Genomic DNA, 22,616 nt, shown 5'->3' with positions numbered 1-22,616 from the left:
CAAGCAACAAAGAATGACTGAAATTGCATGAAATGGGATATAAGCAGCACCAAGCCATCTTGGCTACAGAAAGTCTACAGTGGTATCTTCCTGCTCCCAATATGCAACATTGCAAGCATCATCCCAGAGCTGCTGGTACAAAAAACAGAGAAACTGGGCATCTTTGGGTTTAAACAAAAAAAAAAAAAAAAAAAAGCTAAAATGTTGCTACTAAAAGAAGTCAAACCTGAAATAAAAGGGCCAGCGTAATATGGCTTACTAAACCCCAATTTTGCATACTGTTCAAAAATTTTTAAAAAACTGTTTTCAAACTCTCAGTCACAACCAAATAACTAAATTAAGTCTGTTTGTAACTGAAGAATTATGAAAATATTTGTCTTTTGTTCAAATCAAGTAAAAAATCCTCGGTACATTGTAATATTTTCTTCTGAAAACTAAATTGGAAGATCTACTCTCAGAAGATTTAAGTGTATTACACACAATGGTTTATGAATTAAGATTTATTGATTTCCATTGTATTTACTTTAAATATGATTGAAGCTGACTGCAGAAAAGGGATGCTGAAATTTTTAAGTTAAAAGTAAACTAATGGTGAAAGAACATCACCTCTGGCTTCCGTCAATGCCTCGTTATATCATATTTTATTAATAAAGTTCCAGGACTGTCACATCCAGGGATGTCAGAGGCCTCTCCCAGCAGTGTCCTTTGTTTTGTGTCAGCCTCCTGTGCCAGAGGTGAGTGTGCTTTCAAAAATACTGCCATTTGCCCAGTACTGTGTCTTTGATTGCATCAACATATTGAGTAGGTACCCAGTAGACCCAGTAGTAAGATGCTTCTGTAGGGCCCAGTTGAAATGCCTGCAAAATTAAAAGGACAACAGGTAGCATTTACAGATTGGAAACAAACAGAACAGGTGGTGTCAGACAATCTGGATGGTCAATTGATACTCGGAGCAGAATCTGCAGCACAACGCCTAGAAAAAAAATCTAAACCAGTTAATTCAGTGCACAGGGCTGAGACGCCAACCAAGGGCTGAGGCAGATGGCTGCATTGTAGCAGTTGAAGTTTCAGCAAGTATTCTGTATTTAAATGGTAAATACCATTGTCAAAATAAATAGACTGATGTAAACAGGAGGGAGAACTACGAAGTGGCAACAGTCTCTATCCTTGTGGTTTGAGCAATAGTTTATGCCCTAATCTGAAGAGGCTGCTCTTCCATCCGAGTGATTACAAATGGAACGTTTGGAAAAGGCATGGACCAGCTTCCTCTTGCAGATAATTTTTTCTCAGGGCATTTCCCCCTTTCCTCCCACAAAGAAAGAAGTGGAATTTCTGTCTAAGAAACTTATCTCAACATTACGAAGTTTAGTTACAGTGATATTCTTTAAAAGACAGGCCTGACTGGAAAAAAAGCAACTCTTGGACTTTAAAAAGTCCCATAGCAGAATCAACATTACCCTTGCCTGATATGTATCACTTTCCTAAACACAATACCAACCTTTCAGAGATTCAATACATTAAAATGGAGGGTGGGAAAATTCTTTACCTCCACTGAGGCAGGTAAAGAAGATGAATGGAATAGGAATTAATGCAGAACCAGATATGGGGAAGTAACACCAACAGTAACCTACCAAGAGCTAACCTCTTTTCTGACAAAGGATCACCACCACAAAGTGTTTATTTTGAGAAATGATCAGATGGAAGTTCACTCTAGGATGACTAACTTTCTCCTACTGTAACTGTCAGTTAAGTTTTTACTGAGCTAAAGATTGTTCTGGCAGAGTTCTTTAGTGGAAAGTAATGCTGAAGATGTGGAATTCATATTGGCCCCAATGTTAGGGACATAAGTGTTACAAAGGAAGAAACTGAAAAGACAAATGTTAAATATGCATAAAATCAGATAGGATTATGGCCAGGTTTTCAGAAGAGTTCAGCACCCAATCTGCACCCGAAAAGTTGAGCTCTTCTGAAAGTCTGTCCCTAAGTAAAATGATACACCATTTTAGGAAATACTCCAAATTTAAACATCTGACAGTGGCTGTGCCGTCATTTCAAGCCATAGGATTTTAAATGGCTTTAAAGCTTGGGTAGAAACAGTTCAGTATCCCAAAGTCATGGCAACCATTCAGCTCATATTGCTCAGAATATTTACTCTGTAATAGCAGACAATACTGAAGGGTCAACCTTTTAGAAGCATTTAAAACAAGGCTGTCAGCCTTGGCCTTATTCTAACTTAAACTTCTTGTTCAATGTATTAGCGTCAAGTTATTAGTCCATTATTACTTACCATCATGTGATAATCCTCATGTCCTTCAATAGGTTCACTCACCACATTTTTAATGGACCCCATGGGTATTTTTTCTGTTCTCTCTACATTGAAATGGATAAAAATAACATTGGATATGTCAGCAGTGCTTTGCTACAGTGCTTCATATTGACTTCAAACACCATCTCTCACACTTCTGCTGGGGGAGGGACAGGGCATAGCAGCATGCAAACAATTCCAAGTAATCCCAGTCCCTGCTACCTAAACTCTGATGACTCACTGTGCCAGGTAGCCCCTCTAAATACCAGAAAACCTAATCTTCTTCACCAACCAATATAGGATCCTGATCCTGCAAACACTTATGCATGTGCTTAGCTTTACTACTGTGATCAGTCCCATTAAAATTGATAGGACTCACAACTGTAAAGTGAAGCACTTACATATATGTATGTGGGATCAGGGTTTAAGTGTGTAAAACAATTAACTCTTTTCATCCTTCCAATTTCTGCAGAATTGAGCTATGAAAAAAGTGTACAACTCTCTATCAAGATCTAGTCCTGTCTCCAGCACAAGACTGCATTTAGTGGTTATTATAAAGGTATTAAAAAAATAGGAAGGCAAATATTAATAAGAGTATAGAAGGGAGAGAAAATACAAGAGATATTGAAAAAATGACTATAACAACATTACAAAATAATGGATTTGGTAGTCAGCTGTGACCAAGAGGAATTACTAACGCATAGGACTCACGATGGATGTCTTTCATTTCTTATCTATGACTTATGTCGTCACTTCTTCCTTTAGACTTTTAACTAAAATCTTTCCTTTTAACTCCTACTTCCATCACCCACGTCAGTCTGACACTCTAAGTTCATCTTTTTGAGAACAAGAGACAGACAAAAACAAGCTCTAATTATAGAAGATAAGCCAAGCAATGCACACCTTAAATGAGGAGCACCCTTTGAAGCGCAATGCAGAAAGCAGCAACTGCTCGGAAAAGACACATAAGGAAATGCAGCTGCACAGAGGCACTTTGTTGTTACACCATAGAGAAGACAAAAATGTAAAAATGTAAACCAATATTCTCCATTTTAATGCAATAATTACCCTGACCCTATAGCTGTCACAGATCAATTCCAATCAAATTGATGGAAGGATGATCATTTACTGAGCAAATTACTTGGCACTTATTCTGCATCCTCCAAACATTAACTGATTACTTCTCAAAACATCTCTGAAATGGACAGGTCAGCGTTACTTTACAGATAAGGAAAGTGAGGCACAGCCAGGGGAAGTTGCTTGCCCTAGGATCAAAAGGTGCTTTAGAAATATTAATCCTCAAAATCTGTAGCAGAGGGAAAGGTAAGCAATTATTCAAACACTAATTAGCCAATAGAACACACCTATCAATAATGAAATGGAGAGCAACTCTGACTTGACTGCACCAACACTCAACACCATGCTGTAAAAGGACTAGTTCTCCATCAGTCATTTACCCCAACACAAATGAAGTCGCCGTATTGGGTGTTGCCACAGGATTGGCGCCAAAAATTCATAGATTTTAAGTCCATAAGGGACCATTATGGTAATCTAGTCTGACCTCCTGGACATCACAGGCCCACAGAACCCAGCCAGTGATTTCTGCTGGGCTTTGGAAGAAGACCTATGCTGTATGGGAGTTAATGTTTGCAAAGCTCAATATAAGTGTCTATTATTATTATTTTGCAACAGGAAATTGTTATCCAAGCTAACATAACAGTACAGTTAAGCTCTATTACTCAGACAACAAGTCCCTCCCATTCCTCTCCCCATTTTTGCAGCATCATCCCGTTCTGGCCAAAGAGCAAGGCATGGGTTCCTTTAGTTATCTGGAAGCAAGGGATTATTTGAGAGTGATGTCCTCTGCACACTGTGCTATCTCCACAGCACTTTCAGCTCCTGCTAGCCTGTCTTCAAGATTGTAAATTGAATTCCTTGCAGCTGCACATGCTGTCATCTCTAAACTAGATTGCAATTGCACAGCCCTGAAACAAGTCACCCAACTCATTTCAGTTCCTAGAACAGATAATGAAAGCAGTGCCAGTGTTCCTAGCAGTATTCCAGCTCCAAGAGAGACCCTCTGTGGCTTTAGACAAGTCACTTAGCCTCCCTGTGCTGTGGGGATTAAATTGCTTATGCAGTGCTCTGAAAATAAGAAATGTTATGAATGCTAAGTATTATAATCCACAATTGAGAGTTATGGCTAAGAATAAGATTATGTCACAGAGGTTGTGGATCTCCCAGGTGCCAGCTCTGGAGTACCAAGCTGCTGCGGGTGGCCCTGGAGCTCCGAGCCCCTGTGGGTGCTGCCCCCCCGGCAACTTTTACTAAAAATAACCATGACAAAATCTTAACCTTATTTATGGCATAGTAACACAAATAAATTCAAGCTTTTCAAGTACAAATACGTAAAATATTTTGTAATATTCAGCTGCCTGAAGAAAGCCTATCTGGGAAAGAAACAGAGTGAACATTTGATTTTGACAGGTTTCAGAGTAACAGCCGTGTTAGTCTGTATTCGCAAAAAGAAAAGCAGTACTTGTGGCACCTTAGAGACTAACCAATTTATTTGAGCATGAGCTTTCGTGAGCTACAGCTTACTTCGAAGTGGTTAGTCTCTAAGGTGCCACAAGTACTCCTTTTCTATTTGATTTTGAATGATTAATATACAAAGAGCTGGAGCTATTCCTTTAATAAAGTTTATTCTGGACTGAAACTGATCTTTATGATGGGACTGCCAACAATGCCATGTACCTGATCTGTGATTGCTAGCAGCAAATATCTCCGACAGACGGAGATGTGATGCTAGATGAGGAAGGCTCTGAGTTACAACAGAGAATTCTTTCCCAGGTGTCTGGCTGGTGGGCCTTGCGCACATGCTCAGGGACTAACTAATCGCCATATTTGGGGTCAGGAAGGAATTTTCCCCCAGGTCAAATTGGCAGAGACCCTGGGGTTTTTTCTCCTTCCTCCGCAGCATGGGGGATGGATCACTTGCAGATTTGAACAAGTGTAAATGGTGGCTTCTCCATAACTTGAAGTCTTTAAATCATGATATGAGGACTTTCGTAACTCAGCCAGAGTGATGGGTCTATTACAGCAGTGGACGGGCGAGGTTCTGTGACCAGCAATGTGCAGGAGGTCAGACTAGATAATCATGATAGACTTTAAGGTCAGAAGGGACTACAAGTCTAGTCTGTACATACTCCAGGTATTGACTAGCTGTGTAATAGTCTTAGTCACTTACCTTTAGTGCCTATCCACAGCTGATCTTGCTCTAGTTTAAAAGTCAGCCTCACTTTCCCCCCTGTTTTGTTGTACATGCCGGATAAGGGCACTGTTGGCAGGCGTTCCTAAAAATACACAATACGAAGAGTGAAAATGCAAGACTTAAAATGCACAAGAAAAAGCTGTAGAGTACAAGGGATATCTATGTTATTCTACTAAGATAGCAGGAGGAAACAAATCTGGAAAAAGTCTCAGGGAGCATGAACAATGGGCTGGTAGTGTATTTCCTGATCAGGACAGTGGTCCAAGTGGTTATTTAACTTACCTGAACACCCTTAACAGAAGGCATCACGTCTTCAGGTTTTCCTTTATCCAATACTTTTCTGTGTTGCTATAACAAAAACCAGAAGTTAGACTACTGAAACGTGACACAAAGCTTTTAATTTACTCCTGACCACTTCCTGAAATACCGTGCAATAGGTCTATGTAACATTTTTTTTAAAATATGGTAAAAGTCATTTATCATACAGAAACTGGTTAGTTTTAAAAGTTAGTTAACCAAAGGGATTTTTTTTATGACTGTCTAAAGAATACCGTGAGAATCAAAACCCAAAGAAGATGCAAAAAAGGAAAACGTCTTCTATTGTGTGCAAAAGCCAGGGATCAGTTTAATATCACAGAGGAGTTATCCCTTAGTAAGACAATTGTAATAATCAGGCGTTATATTCAATGATTGTCAGAAATACAATCCCTAGATTTAATAAAGTAACACAGCAACAAAACCAGAATAGATTAGAGCACTACTAATAAGGAAAAACATGCTTGCAACTGACAAGTTTGCTGAGTACCTTTGAACAATGATGAAATTTACAGTAAATGCGAACTATGATAGATTATAAAAAGACAAAAGGACATTTCATAAAAGAGTTGCAGACCAACAGGGGATCTTAACTTTTAATGGAATTTGTTGCTGATGAAAGATATGCGGCTGAAAACAACTAGAATTAAAAGCCCTTTATTTAGCCCTACCACAGATGCAGCACAGCCATGAGAGCATGCTTTCTCACACTGTAGCTGAACTTTCTTTGGGGGGGGGGACGGACGACACTTTTAGATGTGAGAGAGTTCAGTGTTCTCTGTGCTGATGAAGCTGCCAAAAAAGAGACCACTAGGTACCAACTATGAAGATGGTTTTGGAGACATAGAAACTAGACTGCTAGAAATGGGACTAAGATCATTAAGTTGTTTCACATTGGTGACTGAACAGCCACCAATTTTTGCTCACCTGACCTAAAAGAGGAGACTAAAAATGGAATATGAAGCCTGTCTCTTGTGAATCCTTGCTGCTAACATTTGTCTTACTGAGTTGCTGAGCTCCATCAGCCAGCAGTGCAGCACTGAACTTGCGAATCCATGGCTTCCACTGGACTAGACACCAATATTTCCGGTTAGAACTCATCTATGGTGGTCCCTTCTTGTAATACTGATTGTAAGTAAGAAATAGTCTACTTCATAGTGGAATGGAACCCAAGGGTTAGAACACAACGTTACACAAGAACTGTACTAGCCCCGCTTTCCTTGTCCTATGCCAACAGTTATTGAGACATCACTTACCTTTTGTCTACAAAGCGGCTCTTTTTTATTTTCTTCAGCTTTCACCTCTTGTTGACCAGCTTCTTTGGGAGTATTTACTGCTAGCACATCATTGATAGTGGAACCAACCACCATTATTTTTGCACCATTTGTTACTTTGATTTCCCGTAACGTTTTCTCCTCTGGTAGAAGTCCCTTAAACATGACTTTCTGCATAGTGGGTGGAAGGCCTACCAGGCAAGAATTAAAGAGCATTTTAAACCCCCATGAGTATATTTTTGGTCAGAAGAGAAACAAGCTTATATGGCAAGTAGTCACCTCTGCATGCTCAACATTTTACCTGTGAGTGAGTGGATTTTCTCTTTCAGATCAGCCCCTGTGCTGTCAAGCAAGAACTTCACATCGTATTTGTTTTTGTTCCAAATGATTTTTAATTCTACGAGATCCTTCCCAGTCTCGGAATCGCCGCCGTTGCTGACTGAGGCCTGTGAAATGGCTGAATCCTCTTGCAGCGGGTCCATTTCCAGGGCTTTTCCAGCAGCAGAGGCATGGCTTTCCCCAGCATCTCCACAGCTAAGCTGCAGGTCCTGAGCTTCTGTGTCCATGCCGGGCTCATCAGCGTCTGAGGGAACAAACAGACCCGGAAAGCCCCGGGAGAGGCAGGTCGGGCGATTAACGCCGCGGAGGTCCCCCGCCGGCGGCTCCGCTCGCCCCCGGCCCCGCGCTCCTCCGGGCGGGAGGCCCCGGCACCAGGGCAGCCGCTTCGCTCCGCAGCCGGGCCCCGGCTGCCGGGGGAGGGACACGCCACCCGCCGGCTGCCGCGAGACTCGGGCACCCCCCCCCCCACGGCGCGGGGCAGCTGCTAGGGCCCGCCCGGGGCCCTGTCCTCCCGGGGCAGCTCCGGGGCAGCCCTCCGACCCCGGCGCCAGGCCCTGCCCCCGCACGGTCCCTGCCCCGGCGGCCACCCGCTCTCACCGTCAGGGGAGGCAGAGGCCGCGGCCATGATGATTGTGTACAATCCGCCCGCGGGGGGTGCTGGGAAACGCCGCGCGCCGGGATTGGCCCCCACGGCGCCCCGTACCCCGCCCCCGCCGGCCCCGGATTGGCCCCTACTGGCCCCCGTAGCCCGCCTCCCCCACCAGAGGAGGCGAGGCTGGAGCCCTCCCGCCGCGCTCGCTGCCCCCCAGCCCGGTCCCGCCACGTCCCCTCGCCCGGCTGGGCCCGCTCCCCTCGGCCTGGTGCGGCGCCCCGAGACGAGCCGGGCGCCTGACAGGCCCCGCGCCCATCCCAGCTCGCCGCCCCGGGCCCCCGCCGGTCCCCGGCCCCGCGCGGAGCTGCCCGTGGCGCGGGGACCCCCTGCCGGGATCCCCCCGGGTGTCGCTGGCGCTGCGGGGAAGGTGCCACCTCTCCCGCGCCGCCCCGGAGAGGACCCAGGAGGAGTTGTTGTTCGGGGTGTGGGGATAGGCTTGGCCAATGCGGAGTGACTTATAGCTCGCCCCCCCCCCCCGTTTAGACACAGCGAAGCGCCCGGCAACCGTGCCCGGACCGGAGGCGTAAGATAAAGGGGACGTGGCTCCTTTAAGGGACGCCCCGCCCTGTGGTGTGGGGGCGAAGTTGATTGGCTGGCTGTGCAAAGCCGGAAGCCGTTCGGCGCACCCACGTGCGCGGGGAGCTCCGTGCCGGAACGGGCGCTTCCATGGCGCCTGCGCTGCGCGGGGCCGGGCCCCTTCTGCGCGGGGCGCCGTCTCGGGCGGGGGACGTGCCCGCCGGAGCCGGGGCGAGGGTGCGGTTCGCGCCCAGCCCCACAGGTAAAGGGTCCCCAGTCCCAGCCGCACAGGGCCGCGGTAGCAGCTGGGGTTCGAGTTCCTGTCCTCGCCCGCACCTGAAGTTACCCACGCTGGGGCAAAGAACGGGGTGTGTGGGGGGGGGACCAGGTTATCTGAGCGTGAGCTTCCCGGAGCTACAGCCCGCTGCATCGGGCGCAGCTGCTGCAGCCCACGGAAGCTCACGCTCAAATAAACTGGTTCGTCTCTAAGGTGCCACGAGTCCCCCTGTTCTTTTTGCGGATACAGACTGACCCGGCTGCTCCTCTGAAACCATACTGGGATGGCATGCTACTGGCCGGGGGGGGGTGGTTCTGCCCTACTGGAAGGGACACCGGAGGGGTGGGGGTGGGGGTGGGGGGGTAATTTGCATGAGAATTGTAAATGTGTCCTTGAAACACCCATGGAGACTTTAAAAAAGTGCCTGAAAACTAAACCAAAACTACCGAAATGTAGCTAATATCCGAGAGGATAAACTTGGTGTGAGTTAAAAATGAGCCCAATTTGTTGTGATTCAGGAGTGGGGATGTAAATGGAATGGTGAAACTCCTTTAGAATCTAAACGTCGACTTAAAATATAAAAATCAGTCATCTAGTACAGGGCCAGAAATAATAATAATAATAAAAAAAAAAGTGGCTGTTTAATAACCCTTCCCCACCCGGTTTTTGTATTTTTTTCATAATTTGCACTTTTGGAGAAACTTTCATTTAAAAGTTTTCAAAGCACGTCACAATGTCCCTGTGAGAGCGATGTGTATTATATCACTCTTCTGAGTTTAAAGGCTCAGGGTCACACGCAAAGGCTCTGTATACATACTAAAGTTGCATCAGTTGAGCTAGAATAAATGTCTTAAATCGATTTGGATAAACTCATGCAAATGGCTCTATGGGCTCTTTTAAATCTGTTTACACCTGGGTTGTGTCAATATAGTTTTAAGCTGATTCCTTCTCAATTTAAGTTATAATACATATAAGCAACAGAAAATTGATTTAAGAGTATCCACACAGAGGTTTGCAGTGGTTTAAGTAAATAGATATGTTTTAAAAAATTAAACTGATACAAGTTTTGTATCTAAACAAGGCCTGTGCCTGTGACGGATCTGAGAATGGAACTCCATCTATCAGCTGGCACTTCCGTGTCACAGGAATAGGTGCCTTAAAAATAATGGACACAATCTGACAAATTTGGGCCCCTCAGCCTGTACAGAGCCCCATGGACTTCAGTGTGTCAATGCGGAGTGGTTTGTAATAATGGAACCTAAAATGGCTAGTTCTGTATGCTCAGAACTAGCATTCTCTCCCAGTGAAAATATACTGGTCTGTTTTTAGTCCTTTTTGTTTTCAGGTTCTCTTTTGTAGCTTGCTACAAGGGTCTGTTTAATGTGGGTTGCAGGGGAAACCCTCTCAACTGAAACTGAACATTCATAAAAACACTTCTGTTATAGGTGATACCTGACATTTACATCCTTTCATCTGTGAAGGCTCCCAAAACATTTTAAATACCTCTTTTAAAAAAGTACGTTTTACACCAAACTGTGACATTGTCCCTTAATAGATCTGTCTTGTCACACTTTGAAATTAGTTGCATTAGTGATCAGTTAAACTGCATATGGGTATGTTGTATGCCAACTCAGGAGCAGATCTTGCAGTGTTCTGCTCCAGCCGTACAGGTCTCCCAGATAAATAAGATAAAGGGCAATTTCCTCTGCTGCAATGAGAAGCACTGATTAATGGCCTCAGCTCCGAGAGGGTAGGATCATTACAAACTGGCAAATGCTTGGGCCGAGTTGGCAATCTGTGCAGGCTCTTGTGATCACACAGTCCATCCTGCCTTTACTAGGCCATTGCTGTTGACCCTCAGGTTGCATATTTACTCTTTAAAGACTTGTCTAGTAGGACATTGAACAGCTGCTGCTAATTTTCAATATTAGATCCCCTAACCAGTACTGAAACCTGTGTAAGTGAGAGTGCAGACCACACAAAACTCTTCAGTGTTTTGGAGAGGAAGACAGAAGCTAATCGTGCCATCTGAAAGAGTTTTGAGAATGGCTTTCTCCAGTGGATACTGTCATTTAAATCATATTCTGCACCAGCTCAAGGAAGCCATTTCTGAATGGCATTCTATGCACCAGTCATCGGTGCTTCAGTTTCCTAGTGTAGACAGAGCTTTAATGGTCTGCATAGCCGTTTGATGTTTCTCTGTGCTGTTCAGGTGTAATAATGTGTGAAATGCCATCATAAACAATAGTTTACAGCTCCTGTTGAAAAACTTCTTTTGTCGATTGTATCTAATTTGACCTGACTTGCTCTGCTTTTGCTCTTATAACCCAGGCTTTCTGCACTTGGGCGGCCTTCGCACTGCTTTGTACAATTACATTTTTGCTAGAAAAAACCAAGGGGCTTTTATCTTGAGACTGGAAGATACGGATCAAAGTCGCATTGTGCCTGGGGCTGCGGAAGGAATAGAGGATATGCTGGATTGGGCAGGTAACTTCCAAGTCTATACACTTCACTTCTTAACTACTGAAACAATCTACACCATGAAGAGTTTTACTACTAAAAAGAACCTCACTAAAATTCAAAATCCCGTCAGCACTCTTCCTTGCTATTCAATATATTGAGTGGTTATCACAAAGGGCTAGGAGCCAGAAGGGTCCTATTGTAGTAAGACTTTAGCTAATGATTAGGTGAGTGTCCTTTGGTTATCCTGTGCAGAAGGACCATGGATGTTTATCTGGAAAGAGATGCATCCCTACCAAAGAGGTGTGTAGGAGGTTGGCAAAAAGACCAGGAGTTGGAACTGAGAGAACTCAGCATGAGTTAATAAATTGTGTGCGTGCATGTAATTTGCAAAAAAGGGTTCTGTGACATGTCTTATAAGATTCAGAGATGGTTGTTCATCTGTGTACACACCAGTCTCCGGGCTGCATCCTTTGCCTCTTTTTGTGCTTGGATGAGTGTTAAAGATATTGCATTGATGGTGAACGTTTGAGAAGACGGTGTTACTGTTAATTCTGTTTCGCATGTTTAGAATTCCGAGTACTCTGGTAATTGAATCACTTTACAGTAGAGAAAATAATGGGTCCTAAAATCTCAGCTGCATTTCTGTGAAGATAGTGTAACTTACCAGAGGAAGGTGAGTGCGGGCAGCCACACTTACATACTTCACACTCAGCTACTTGAAATGGATTGGACCTGCTCAAGTATTTGCCAGTTTGTCATGGTCTGACCTACCAGAGGCTGGAAACCTGAAAGAGACCATAAACCACGGGTGGCCAAACTTACTGACCTTCCGAGCCGAATCTGACAATCTTCAGAAGTTCAAGAGCCAGGGTGGGTCTGCCGGGGCTCAGGGCTTCTGCCCTGCGGGAGGCACCGGCCAGGGCTCAGGGCATCAGTCCCGCTCCTGCTGAAGCCCTGAGCCCCAGAAGGCATGCTTCGCAGGACTGAATTCCTGAGACCCCCTTCCCCACTGGGCAGAAGCCGCTACTCCACCACCTTCCTGCAAGACAGAGGTCCCAAGCTCTCTCATCCACCCCAAGTCCAGTAGGTGGAGAATGGGGTGGGACTCCGCGATCTGCATTTTAACTGTAAAAGAGCTTTATGTGGCTTGCGAGCCACAGTTTGGCCACCCCTGCTATAAACGCTAACACTGTTGATGGCTCTGGAAGATTCCTCTACAGTTCACCAGGTAGAGTCCCAGGCTGTGAGTGAGCAGTGTGCTCTGTGGACACACTACAAACTCCTGCCTTCTGATCCCTGTTGAATGCTCTATCATCAGACTTTACCTTGGACTGAGAGCTTGTTAAATCCCATAAATCTGGCATTCCAGGTATCCCACCTGATGAAAGCCCTCGCAAAGGAGGCCCGGTCGGGCCCTACCAGCAGTCTCTCAGACTTGAGCTGTATAAGAAAGCCAGCAAGTTTCTTCTGGAGAATGGAGCTGCCTACCGCTGCTTTTGCACCCCTCAGCGCCTGGAACTGCTGAAGAAGGATGCGCTACGGAATCGTCAGACACCACGGTAGGGGGGCTTCCTGTGGAGTGTGTGCATGCAGAACCAGTGAAGAAGTCTCTGGCATTGGGATCCAAGACACCAGCTGCCCAGCTACAGGGGCACTGAAGGCATTAACAGCTCAGAATAATCAGAGGTCTTACTTGTCACTTTGGCTTTAGCTCCAAATGTATCTTGTTGTTGAAGGGAAAGTCCCAGTCTCTAGCCTAAATGACCATGTTTAACATTTATATATCACCTACTGTCTCTAAAGAGCATTACACACATTAACTGATCAAGCTTCTCAATCCCCCACCCTCCTAGTGAGGCGTGTAAGTAGATAAACATTATCCCCACCTTACAGAACGAGGGGCTGAGGCATAGAGGTGAGACTTGACCCAGCCCTGAGTGAATTGTTGCCAGAGCTGAGATTAGAACTCAGGATCCAGACTAGAATAGAAAAAGCTGACCTTTTGCCAGTGGTACTGAACCAAGACCATTGCTCTCCTGTCCCAAAAGGTATGACAACAGGTGCCGACACTTGAGCTCAGAGCGAGTGGCTGAGAAGTTGTCGCAGCGTTCTGACTACGTGGTCCGCTTCCGTTTGAAGGAAGGTGTGGAGCCCTTTCATGATCTGGTCTATGGATGGAGCAAGCATGAAGTGGCTACGGTGGAAGGTGACCCGGTGATCTTAAAAGGGGATGGCTTCCCCACATACCACCTGGCAAATGTGGTGGATGACCATCACATGGGAATTAGCCACGTTCTCCGTGGAACTGAGTGGCTTACTTCAACATCCAAGCACCTTCTTATCTACAGAGCCTTTGGCTGGGACCCTCCTCGGTTTGGCCACCTTCCGTTGCTCTTGAACAAAGATGGCAGTAAACTGTCCAAAAGGCAGGGAGACATTTTTCTAGAACATTTTGTTCAAGATGGCTGCTTGCCGGAAGCTCTACTGGACATCGTCACCAACTGCGGCTCTGGATTTGCAGGTACTTGGGGACAGGCGTGATTCACTGGGAGTTGCCCCAAGGTCTGGTTACTTGACACGTTTACTGCTTGTGGAAAGATTTGGTGTATTAATGTTTCAGCACTCTCTGAGCTCTCTTTGGAGGGGGTCAAAAAGGAAGGTCTCAGAAGGGGTCTCTACAATCAAAATGCTGCCAGCTCCTCTAAAGTTCCCCCAAGAGTGACGAGGGTCAGGATACCTCTGGGGAGCTGTTTAAAATTCAGTCCAGTTCCTAGTGGGCAGAGGTCCAGATCTTAACGGCCACCTGGTGACAGTCTCAGCAGAGAGGGAATGGGTTATGGAGGTGGTCCCTCCAAAGCATGGGTGGGGTGGATTGGGGAAAGCTTGCCCTTCTGCTCCCCACACTAGAGGATTTCAGTCCCCAAGACTGTCCATTCAGCACCAGCTTCATTGTAAAATGAAAAGAGCTGGAGGTGGGGTGTCAGGAGAGCAGCAGCTGCTCTGCGGACTGTTGGGGACACTTCTGCTCTCTGATTAGTAGTTAAAACACTACATTAAAGATTTTTCCCTGCCTGTTTAACCTGAAAGTCCATGGGAAGCTGGGCTAGTCACTCCCTTTCAGATTCTCATTTTGCAGGAGTCACAAACAGTCTCATGTCTCAGCAAGACAGCGCTTCCTATGTGTGGCTTAGGAACCCCACTGCAAATTAACCCCTTCCCAGGGGATGAAACTTTCTGCCTCTGAACACTTTTGCTGCTGGGTTGAGCAACGTGAGGATGATTTCTCTTTAAGAACTGAATCAGAGCAGCAAAAAGCCAGAGGGAAAAGTCCCTGGTTCCAACCGCTCACAGGGCCTCTCCAGGCTGTCTGGTGCATGTGGGATGCAGTATTGTTCTATGAAGCTCCGCAGTAATGCTCTGAATCAGTGTTCCCCGCACCCTCCCCCCCACCTTTGTAACAATTCAGTGCTGCTGTTAAATGGCCCGGATACCCTGCACTGGCACTTCCAGGCCGACTGCTGCATGGGCAGGTGTTAGAGATACAGGGGAAATTATTAGTCAGGTAATGGCACGTCTACTGAAATACTTCATTCAGTGTCACCCCTTTAAAACAGCAGGAACTCCCTGGGCACTGCCTGTAGCTGGGACTTGGTAGAAAAGTTGGCAGAGTCTGTTCTCAGGACGAGATGGGCATCGCGCAAAATCTTGCCGTGAGGGCTCTGCCTTTCTCTTAAGAAAGTTCCCTGCTCTGTGTTGGCACTGAGCCGGTGCAGCGAGACCCTCCAGTGTCACTGTTTCCTTGGTTACGATGAGCAGCAGTGATACTAGCTGTCCATGGGAGTGAATGCATGATGCCATTGTTGGGTTATTTTGCAGGCAATCAGATGGGCAGGACGCTGGAGGAGCTGATCTTGGAGTTTGATGTGGGCAGAATTACCACCCACTCAGCCCTGCTGGATCTTGACAAACTCCTAGAATTCAACAGGTATGACAATTGGGTGTAGCACCTTATTCATTTCCAACCAACTCTAAAAATTGCCCTCCATGGACTTAGCTTCACCTAATGACTCTGTCCACCTGCTCCCCTGGCCTGCTGTTCCAGTCATGACCTCTTCTCTGTATTCTCCACTGTTGGGGTTCCTTTCTCCCTTGAGCCCCACTCCATCTACTGTAAAGCAAATAGTTTTTCAGCAGCTCCATATAAGCGTCCTGCCCATTGCACCCACTGGAAGGTTCAGTGCAGTGGCTCCCTTCCTCTTTAACCTGATGGCGCAAGGCTCTGAAATCCGCCATTCTGCAAATAGATACCAAATGGGGGGAATTGAGCCAACCTCCTAAATAACACTAGCATTCATGTGCCAGGAGCTTGTATACTTTGGTGGTGGTCATGGTAGGAAGGCCTAGCTAGATGGGCCATGTTGTGAGAGGAATGCAAGGACTTAAGTCTGGGTGAGAAACTACTTTTTAAAAATCATCATTATTAATGGTGTACCTCTGTGAAGTGCCCCACCTTCTCCCAGAGCCATGTGTTAAGGATTGTTGAATATTTACACTCACTGTAATGTTGATTTTTCTAAATGATTCTGTGGGTTTATTTTGTAAACACTGTATAATGACGTTCATAAGTCTGAGTCTAAGCCAAAGAGGTCTGTAACCATTCGGATGGTTCTGTCTTCTGTGCAGGATTCACCTGGTCCAGCAGATTGGAGATGAGAGGCTACGACGAAAGCTGGTGACGGAGCTGCAGATGAAGGTGGAGCAGGTCTATGGTGATCGGCTTGTGGACAGAGAGGTTTTAGAGAAGGATTATGTGGAGCGAGTCCTCCTACTGAGAAAAGTATGACCAGCATTAAAGCTATGGTGCCCTTTGGGAGGGGAGTAGAGAGTTGGGAGGGCAGAAGCTCTGCAGGTGACCCAGTTGGGTTCTGGGCAATGCTAGAACTTGAGAGCTAAAGCTCCAAGGCCTCACAAACAGTGAGAGGTCCCATCCTGCCAGGCACCTGCGTCCCTGCTTAATACCAAAATATGGAGCTGTGGAGTCAGTCCAAGTTGCAGGTATGACACTCCAAGCATCTCCACTATCTTTGCAGACCTGCGTGTCTATCCAAAATGACCTTGCTGGGTAGTGAGCAGCCATTTCTATCACCAAGCCCCCGTCACAGATGGTGGTCTCAGCAGAGAGACCAAGGACTGAATGGGCCTTCTCTTGCCCCAGGAGATTGGTTATCTTCAGGGCTCGTTGGCTAGGCAGTTGGGGAAGCTTGCCTACCTTCTGCCTGTTCTGGGGCTAAATGGAGAGAGCACGTCTCCAGCTATGTCAGTGTGGGACTTTGTGGTTAAATCAAGAGCGTTCCTTAATCCAGAGCCCTGGTCTAAAAGGAGGTGGCAAAGCAAGGCTTGAGGTGGGAGCAGAGGAGATGATGGCCCTGCCTATTGCTACATGAGCAAGGCCGCATGGTTCCTACACTCCAGCCCCATGAGATCACTGCAGGTTTGGGGGTCACTGCACACTCTTGCTTTAATAAAGGCAGGAAATACTGTGGCTCTTGAAAATGTGGTTTCACTATGGCAGCAAATATAAAATTACTCATGTGACTTCCTGCTTCTGCCCTCAGTGAATCAGCGAGTTAATGTCAGGGGGAGTCATTTGCAGAGTGCTGCTCTGACTCAGCCTGCTTGCTCCACCGCTGGCCTGTTACGGAGGCTCGTTGTCCCTGACTCATTGTTGCCCAGCACTTGCATCGTCATTTATGCCAGTGGCAAGTGGGTGTAAAATGCTACACAAGCCAAGTGTCAGCATTCCGCCCTCTGAACTGGTGAGAGTGCAGAACAGTGGTGAATGACCCCTTTGTCACCCTGACATCTAGCTGGAAATAGACTTCATCTTTTCTCTTCCTGAGCTGCCCGATCTTGACAGACCTTCTTTCCATCCCGCAGGGTCACATAAGCCGCCTGAAGAACTTGGTGGCGCCTGAGTATTCTTACTTATGGGTCAGGCCCTCAGTGTCCCGAGAGCAGCTGCAAACCATTTCAGCAGAAGTAGATGAGATAGGAAAGCTAGTCATAGGGTAAGTGTCTCTTCCCTGCTCTCTTCTCTCCCGCCTGCCCCCTCCAGCTGGTCTTGCTGCTCATTCTGCACTGGCATCAGACACAAACTCTTGAAAACATGCTGTAGTTAGTGTGCATCAAGAGGCTAAACGCATTCACATTCAGTCCTCACCCTCCCTATCCTCTCTCGGCCGCACTTGATGCTCACCTCCAGTCAGCCCATGAAACCAGCCTCTATCACCCACTTGTTACATTTTCAAACAAGCACCTTTGTGCTTTCTCCCACGCTGCCCCAGGTGCATGGGGGGCACTCTCTGTAAACATCCACAAAGCTACCTCCATGCCACTTTCCAGTCTCCTTAAAACTCTCCTCTGCCGAGATGCCAACAAACCCTGTTAGGCAGCTGGTGTTCAGAGATCACTGCCTCTCATGCTGACTGGTAGGGTCTCATTGTTTACTCGTCCCCCTGCAGCAGTCTGTCTGTCTGCCCATCTCTTCTCTTGTACGGAGGGTTTATGTATATGAACAGTTAGCGCACAGCAAGCTGGGGTGTAAGTCTACCTCACAGTAGCCTGTGCACACTAGCTGTCCATGTGGACCCTGCTTCTGCGCTCTAAAAGTTCCCTAGTGCACTCTGATTTACTCCAGTTTCACAGTGGGGTGTATCAAAGCGTGTTGCAATTACCTGTGGTGCAATTCACCAACGGTAGTCTCTAACTTTCAAGAATCCAGGAAGGTTTGGCTCAAACTTTCACGTGCAGGAGGATGTTCAAAACAATTCTGATTATTAACAAAATGACCAGGGTGTTTGTCTGGAATTAATCTGGGATCTTGTGGCCTGCAGAATGCAAGAGACCAGTGTGATAAACTGTAAACTTCTACATGAATTCTCAGCTAATCTGAATAATTGTCACCCCTGGAGTTCCTGGAGGGGACCTCTGCTGTTTCCATGTCTGCATTTCCGCCTAGTGCGCCACAGTCCTCTGTTCAGAAACAGTGCTGCGATGGAGGACAGGCCATACCGCTTCTGCTGTGCACTATCTCCTTTACTTTATGCCTCTGGCCTTCACACAGCTCTGCCAGTGCATTTCAGCCCTGACCTGTACCACCCTCTCTTCCACTCCTAAATCTCCTTCTCCCAGCTCTGCTAAGCCATCATAATATGGACCTGCACAGTCATCTGCAATTCGGATCCTAGATTCCCCAGAACTCAGTTCCAACCTTCAGCAAACCCTGCTACTCTGGACCAAGGGCCTCTTCTGAGCTGAGACTAGCAGTTGTGCTGAAAGCTAAATTTTGACCGGTTTCAGAGTAGCAGGACCGTAACTGATGCAGTGATTTTGACCGTAACTGATGCAGTGATTTTGACCGTAACTGATGCAGTGATTTTGACCGTAACTGATGCAGTGATTTTGACCGTAACTGATGCAGTGATTTTGACCGTAACTGATGCAGTGATTTTGACCGTAACTGATGCAGTGATTTTGACCGTAACTGATGCAGTGATTTTGACCGTAACTGATGCAGTGATTTTGACCGTAACTGATGCAGTGATTTTGACCGTAACTGATGCAGTGATTTTGACCGTAACTGATGCAGTGATGTCTGCAGACCCTTGACAGACAGCTGGAAACAGGACCTCTGAGAGGTGCAAGCTGCCTGTTCATTGTAGTGGGACAGTAACTGAACCTTAACAATGGCAATGCAAATGTCAGGAGAAACATCCAGCTGACATGCAGAGCACACTGGGCCTGCTCTTATAGTTGGGGTAACATTAGTAACAGGTCCTGTCCCTGACTCCTCGAGAGATCATGTCCGTGTAAAAAATGTCTGATCAGCCATGTGGTTTTCCAGATCTCTGGCATCATTTTATAATCCGTTGCCTATCTGAGCTAACTGTTTTCCTGGTGCTGCTGAGGTAGTGCTTAGCTTCCTAAAAGCAATAGTTTGCTTGTGTGCAAAAGGGTCATTTGTGGCAGCTCCTACTGTCAGCGGGAATTCCTCACTTCCACGTGTCACTGGACTGAGAGGGCTTCTTCTCTCCCAAAGGCTGATGGAAGGGCAGACTGCTGCCCTGACTACAGAAGGGTTGAATGAAGACCTGAGAGGCCTACAGGAGCAAACAAGAGGGACCAAATACAGCAGCATGATGAAACTCCTCCGCTTGGCCCTCAGTGGACAGCAGGTAAAAGCCATTTGAAGTTGAGACCTTCCCATCCAGTAATAACAGCCTGCTCTCTGGTCACAAGACAGGCTTTTGGGTGCTAAACCTTGTGTGTGTTTTCCTCAGTTTCTGTAATAAGTGAATGTGCTAATGTGAAAAAGCTCCTTGGCAGAGAGGGATGCTAAGAGAGGCAAGAAGTACCAAGCCATCCCCCCAGAGCTGCAAACCTGTGGTTGGAAAGGCAGCTGGCTTGTTCGTAAGGGGCATTGTCAGCTTTTGGGTGTGTCATGGTTCATAATGTAACCAAGAATAAATTCCTCATTTGGTCCAAAATGATGGTTAAAAAGCAGGGCGAGTTCTCTCATGGCATAACTCCTTTGAGTTTGATGGTGCTACCCCAGCAGAGAAGTTGGCCTGATGTTGGGGACTTTTCTTCCAAGATGACAGAACCAGAGTCTTGTATTAGAAATTTCAGCATATTTTAATCGCAGGTGACTAACAACTCATCATTCAGTCATCTCCAGTATAGAGTGATACAGACTTGTACCCACTGGATGTTACCAAGGGAAAAATATAAAAAACTCCAAGTTCTGATAGTGTTGTGATGAGCGCAGTGTGGGAATGGGAGTAGAACAACAGAGTGTTTGCTTTCACTTGTGCAGTGTCTTTTGTGTGTGTTTTCAGCATGGACCAAGCGTGGCTGAGATGATGGTTTCCTTGGGACCTAGAGAAGTGTGTGAACGGATAAAGAAGGTGCTTTCCAACTAGCAAGAAGCTTCCTAGAAGGAATGGCTCCAGCAGACAGCACTCCCCTTCCGAGCCCTATGTGTTCTTCAGTACTGCAGCCTAAATTCTGAGGTCACAGTATTTCACAGGAACTGGGCCTTATACCATGCTGAATTTGTGAGAGTGCTATCAGCACACTTGAAGATCTCTGTGTCTTCATGAGGCATAACCTAGTTCATATAAGGGGTGCAACTGAATTCTGATTCAGATCTGCTTCATTGTCTTCGTCTTGTGGGACCAGGCTGACATTCAGATTGGGATATGGAGTCCTTCATCTTAACTGTATGTTCAAGTCCAGCCTAGCTTGGCAGTGACTGAAAGTGGTTACTTCTGATGGCTGTTTGATTTCCCATAAGCCACAGCATGGTGATCTCTTTTTGAAGCTGTGTCCACATGATCCAGAAACCATCACAACTGATGCTAATTAGCCCCCAGTTGGCAATCTGAGCAGAGAGGTCACATGTAAATGGGCAATGTAGATTTGATCCCTTCAGCCATACAAAGTGCCCTTCCAGGTCTGGCTTGATGCATGTTGGTGGGGACTGTTGTGTGAGAGAAGTGTACACTTTTCACTGTCTCTGTTCTGTGGGTGATGCAAGGACTTTTCTTTCCAGCACTGTAACCCACATTTTTCATGAATACTTACTTCTACTTTTTAAACAAGTCCCTGGTATTTTTGTTTTTGAACTGGACCCAGGAAAAGATAACAAACAGCAGTTTCTGTGCTAGAGTATTACAGTGCACATCGTCATGTCCAGTTAGCAATTTGGTTTTTAAAGCCCCTTTTTTGGATAAAAGCACTTTCATCCTGACATGAAATTGGGGATGCTGGATCCTTTCCTTGCAGGTCATCCTACCTGCCTTCCCACCCCCCACCCCATTAACGCAGCAGAGAAAACATGTACATTTGTACAGCTGTGTCTAAATGTGACGTGAGTGTGTAACTCTTTCCTATCATAAAAATCTGTAACTGTTTTACTGTGGCCTTCTTTCAGCAGTGTCTTTCAGTGCATCTAAGGTGGGGAAGTGTCTAGGTCTTTCAAGAACTGTACATTGGGAACATTAAGTTACTGTGTGCTCCCCCTCGATGGCCAAATGTTGCATTTTAAACATATGCGAGTCTACTCCTTGTGGATAAATAATGATGGGCCCCATTTTGTTCTGAAGTCAACACAAGTGTAAGTGCGACAAATTGAATATAGGTTTCAGAGGAGCAGCCGTGTTAGTCTGTATCCGTAAAAAGAAAAGGAGGACTTGTGGCACCTTAGAGACTAACAAATTTATGAGAGCATAAGCTTTCATGAGCTACAGCTCACTTCCTCAGATGCAACTTCGTGAGCTGTCGCTCACGAATGCTTACGCTCTCATAAATTTGTCAGTGTCTAAGGTGCCACAAGTCCTCCTTTTCTTTTTAAATTGAATGTAGTTACTCTGAAAAGCCTGGAACTAAGTTGAGTGTATCTCACAGATTTAATACTTGCTCCTTAGAGCAGGGACGGCCACTCAAACATGTTCCAAAAATATGCTGAGATCTGAGCTGTATGTTCAGGGTTAAGCCTTGGGAGAAGTGCACTTTTAGCCCGTCAGGAAAGGGGGCTCATGGAGTCGAGCGGGTTGGGAATGTTCCATGTTCAAAGTGTGGGGCTCTCGGCTGGGGGAGGCCTGCTGTGTGTGCTGTCACTGACAGATGTTGTGGTTTGCGAATCATTAGAGCGGGGTGGGGGGTGTTGCAAATTTCCTTGTGCCCTCCCTGCTGTGATGCGGGGGTGACTGAAGCGCAGACCCGAGCTGAGGTGCGGCTGGAGCCTTCCTTGCGGAGCCCGCGGGTCCCAGCCCAGGCCGGCCAGGAGCGGGCCCGAGGACCGAGGTCAAGCCCTGCTGTGGGGGGCTGTACTTCACGGACTGCCCCTGTCGGCCGGAGCCCGCGGGTCCCAGCCCAGGCCGGCCAGGAGCGGGCCCGAGGACCGAGGTCAAGCCCTGCCGTGGGGGGCTGTACTTCACGGACTGCCCCTGTCGGCCGGAGCCCGCGGGTCCCAGCCCAGGCCGGCCAGGAGCGGGCCCGAGGACCGAGGTCAAGCCCTGCCGTGGGGGGCTGTACTTCACGGACTGCCCCTGTTGGCCGGAGCCCGCGGGTCCCAGCCCAGGCCGGCCAGCAGCGGGCCCGAGGACTGAGGTCAAGCCCTGCCGTGGGGGGCTGTACTTCAC

The 22,616-nt window shown here is 46.8% G+C and overlaps 2 protein-coding genes across 2 annotated transcripts; one reads left to right on the top strand and one right to left on the bottom strand.

Moving 5' to 3' along the window:
- Window positions 1-624: 624 nt before the first annotated feature.
- On the bottom strand, window positions 625-8,183 carry UBFD1 (ubiquitin family domain containing 1). The gene is made up of 7 exons (XM_084642051.1): window positions 8,102-8,183; window positions 7,467-7,748; window positions 7,148-7,356; window positions 5,859-5,924; window positions 5,553-5,658; window positions 2,288-2,370; window positions 625-857 (listed from the first exon to the last, which is right to left on the bottom strand). Exons 1-7 carry the CDS (start codon window positions 8,127-8,129, stop codon window positions 747-749), a joined length of 885 nt encoding a protein of 294 aa, XP_084498177.1. The 5' UTR covers window positions 8,130-8,183; the 3' UTR covers window positions 625-746.
- A 90-nt stretch (window positions 8,184-8,273) lies between these two features.
- EARS2 (glutamyl-tRNA synthetase 2, mitochondrial) lies at window positions 8,274-21,386 on the top strand. The gene is made up of 9 exons (XM_084641627.1): window positions 8,274-8,934; window positions 11,281-11,436; window positions 12,782-12,971; window positions 13,461-13,933; window positions 15,289-15,397; window positions 16,096-16,249; window positions 17,350-17,480; window positions 19,511-19,646; window positions 20,310-21,386. The coding sequence occupies exons 1-9, from the start codon at window positions 8,823-8,825 to the stop codon at window positions 20,391-20,393; spliced, it is 1,545 nt and encodes a 514-aa protein (XP_084497753.1). The 5' UTR covers window positions 8,274-8,822; the 3' UTR covers window positions 20,394-21,386.
- The last annotated feature ends 1,230 nt before the right edge of the window (window positions 21,387-22,616 follow it).

The sequence above is a fragment of the Lepidochelys olivacea genome (genome assembly GCF_965140295.1).
Source record: "Lepidochelys olivacea isolate rLepOli2 genome assembly, chromosome: 10".
NCBI classification, from domain to species: Eukaryota; Metazoa; Chordata; order Testudines; family Cheloniidae; genus Lepidochelys; species Lepidochelys olivacea.
This window is presented reverse-complemented; position numbering and strand designations above follow the sequence as displayed.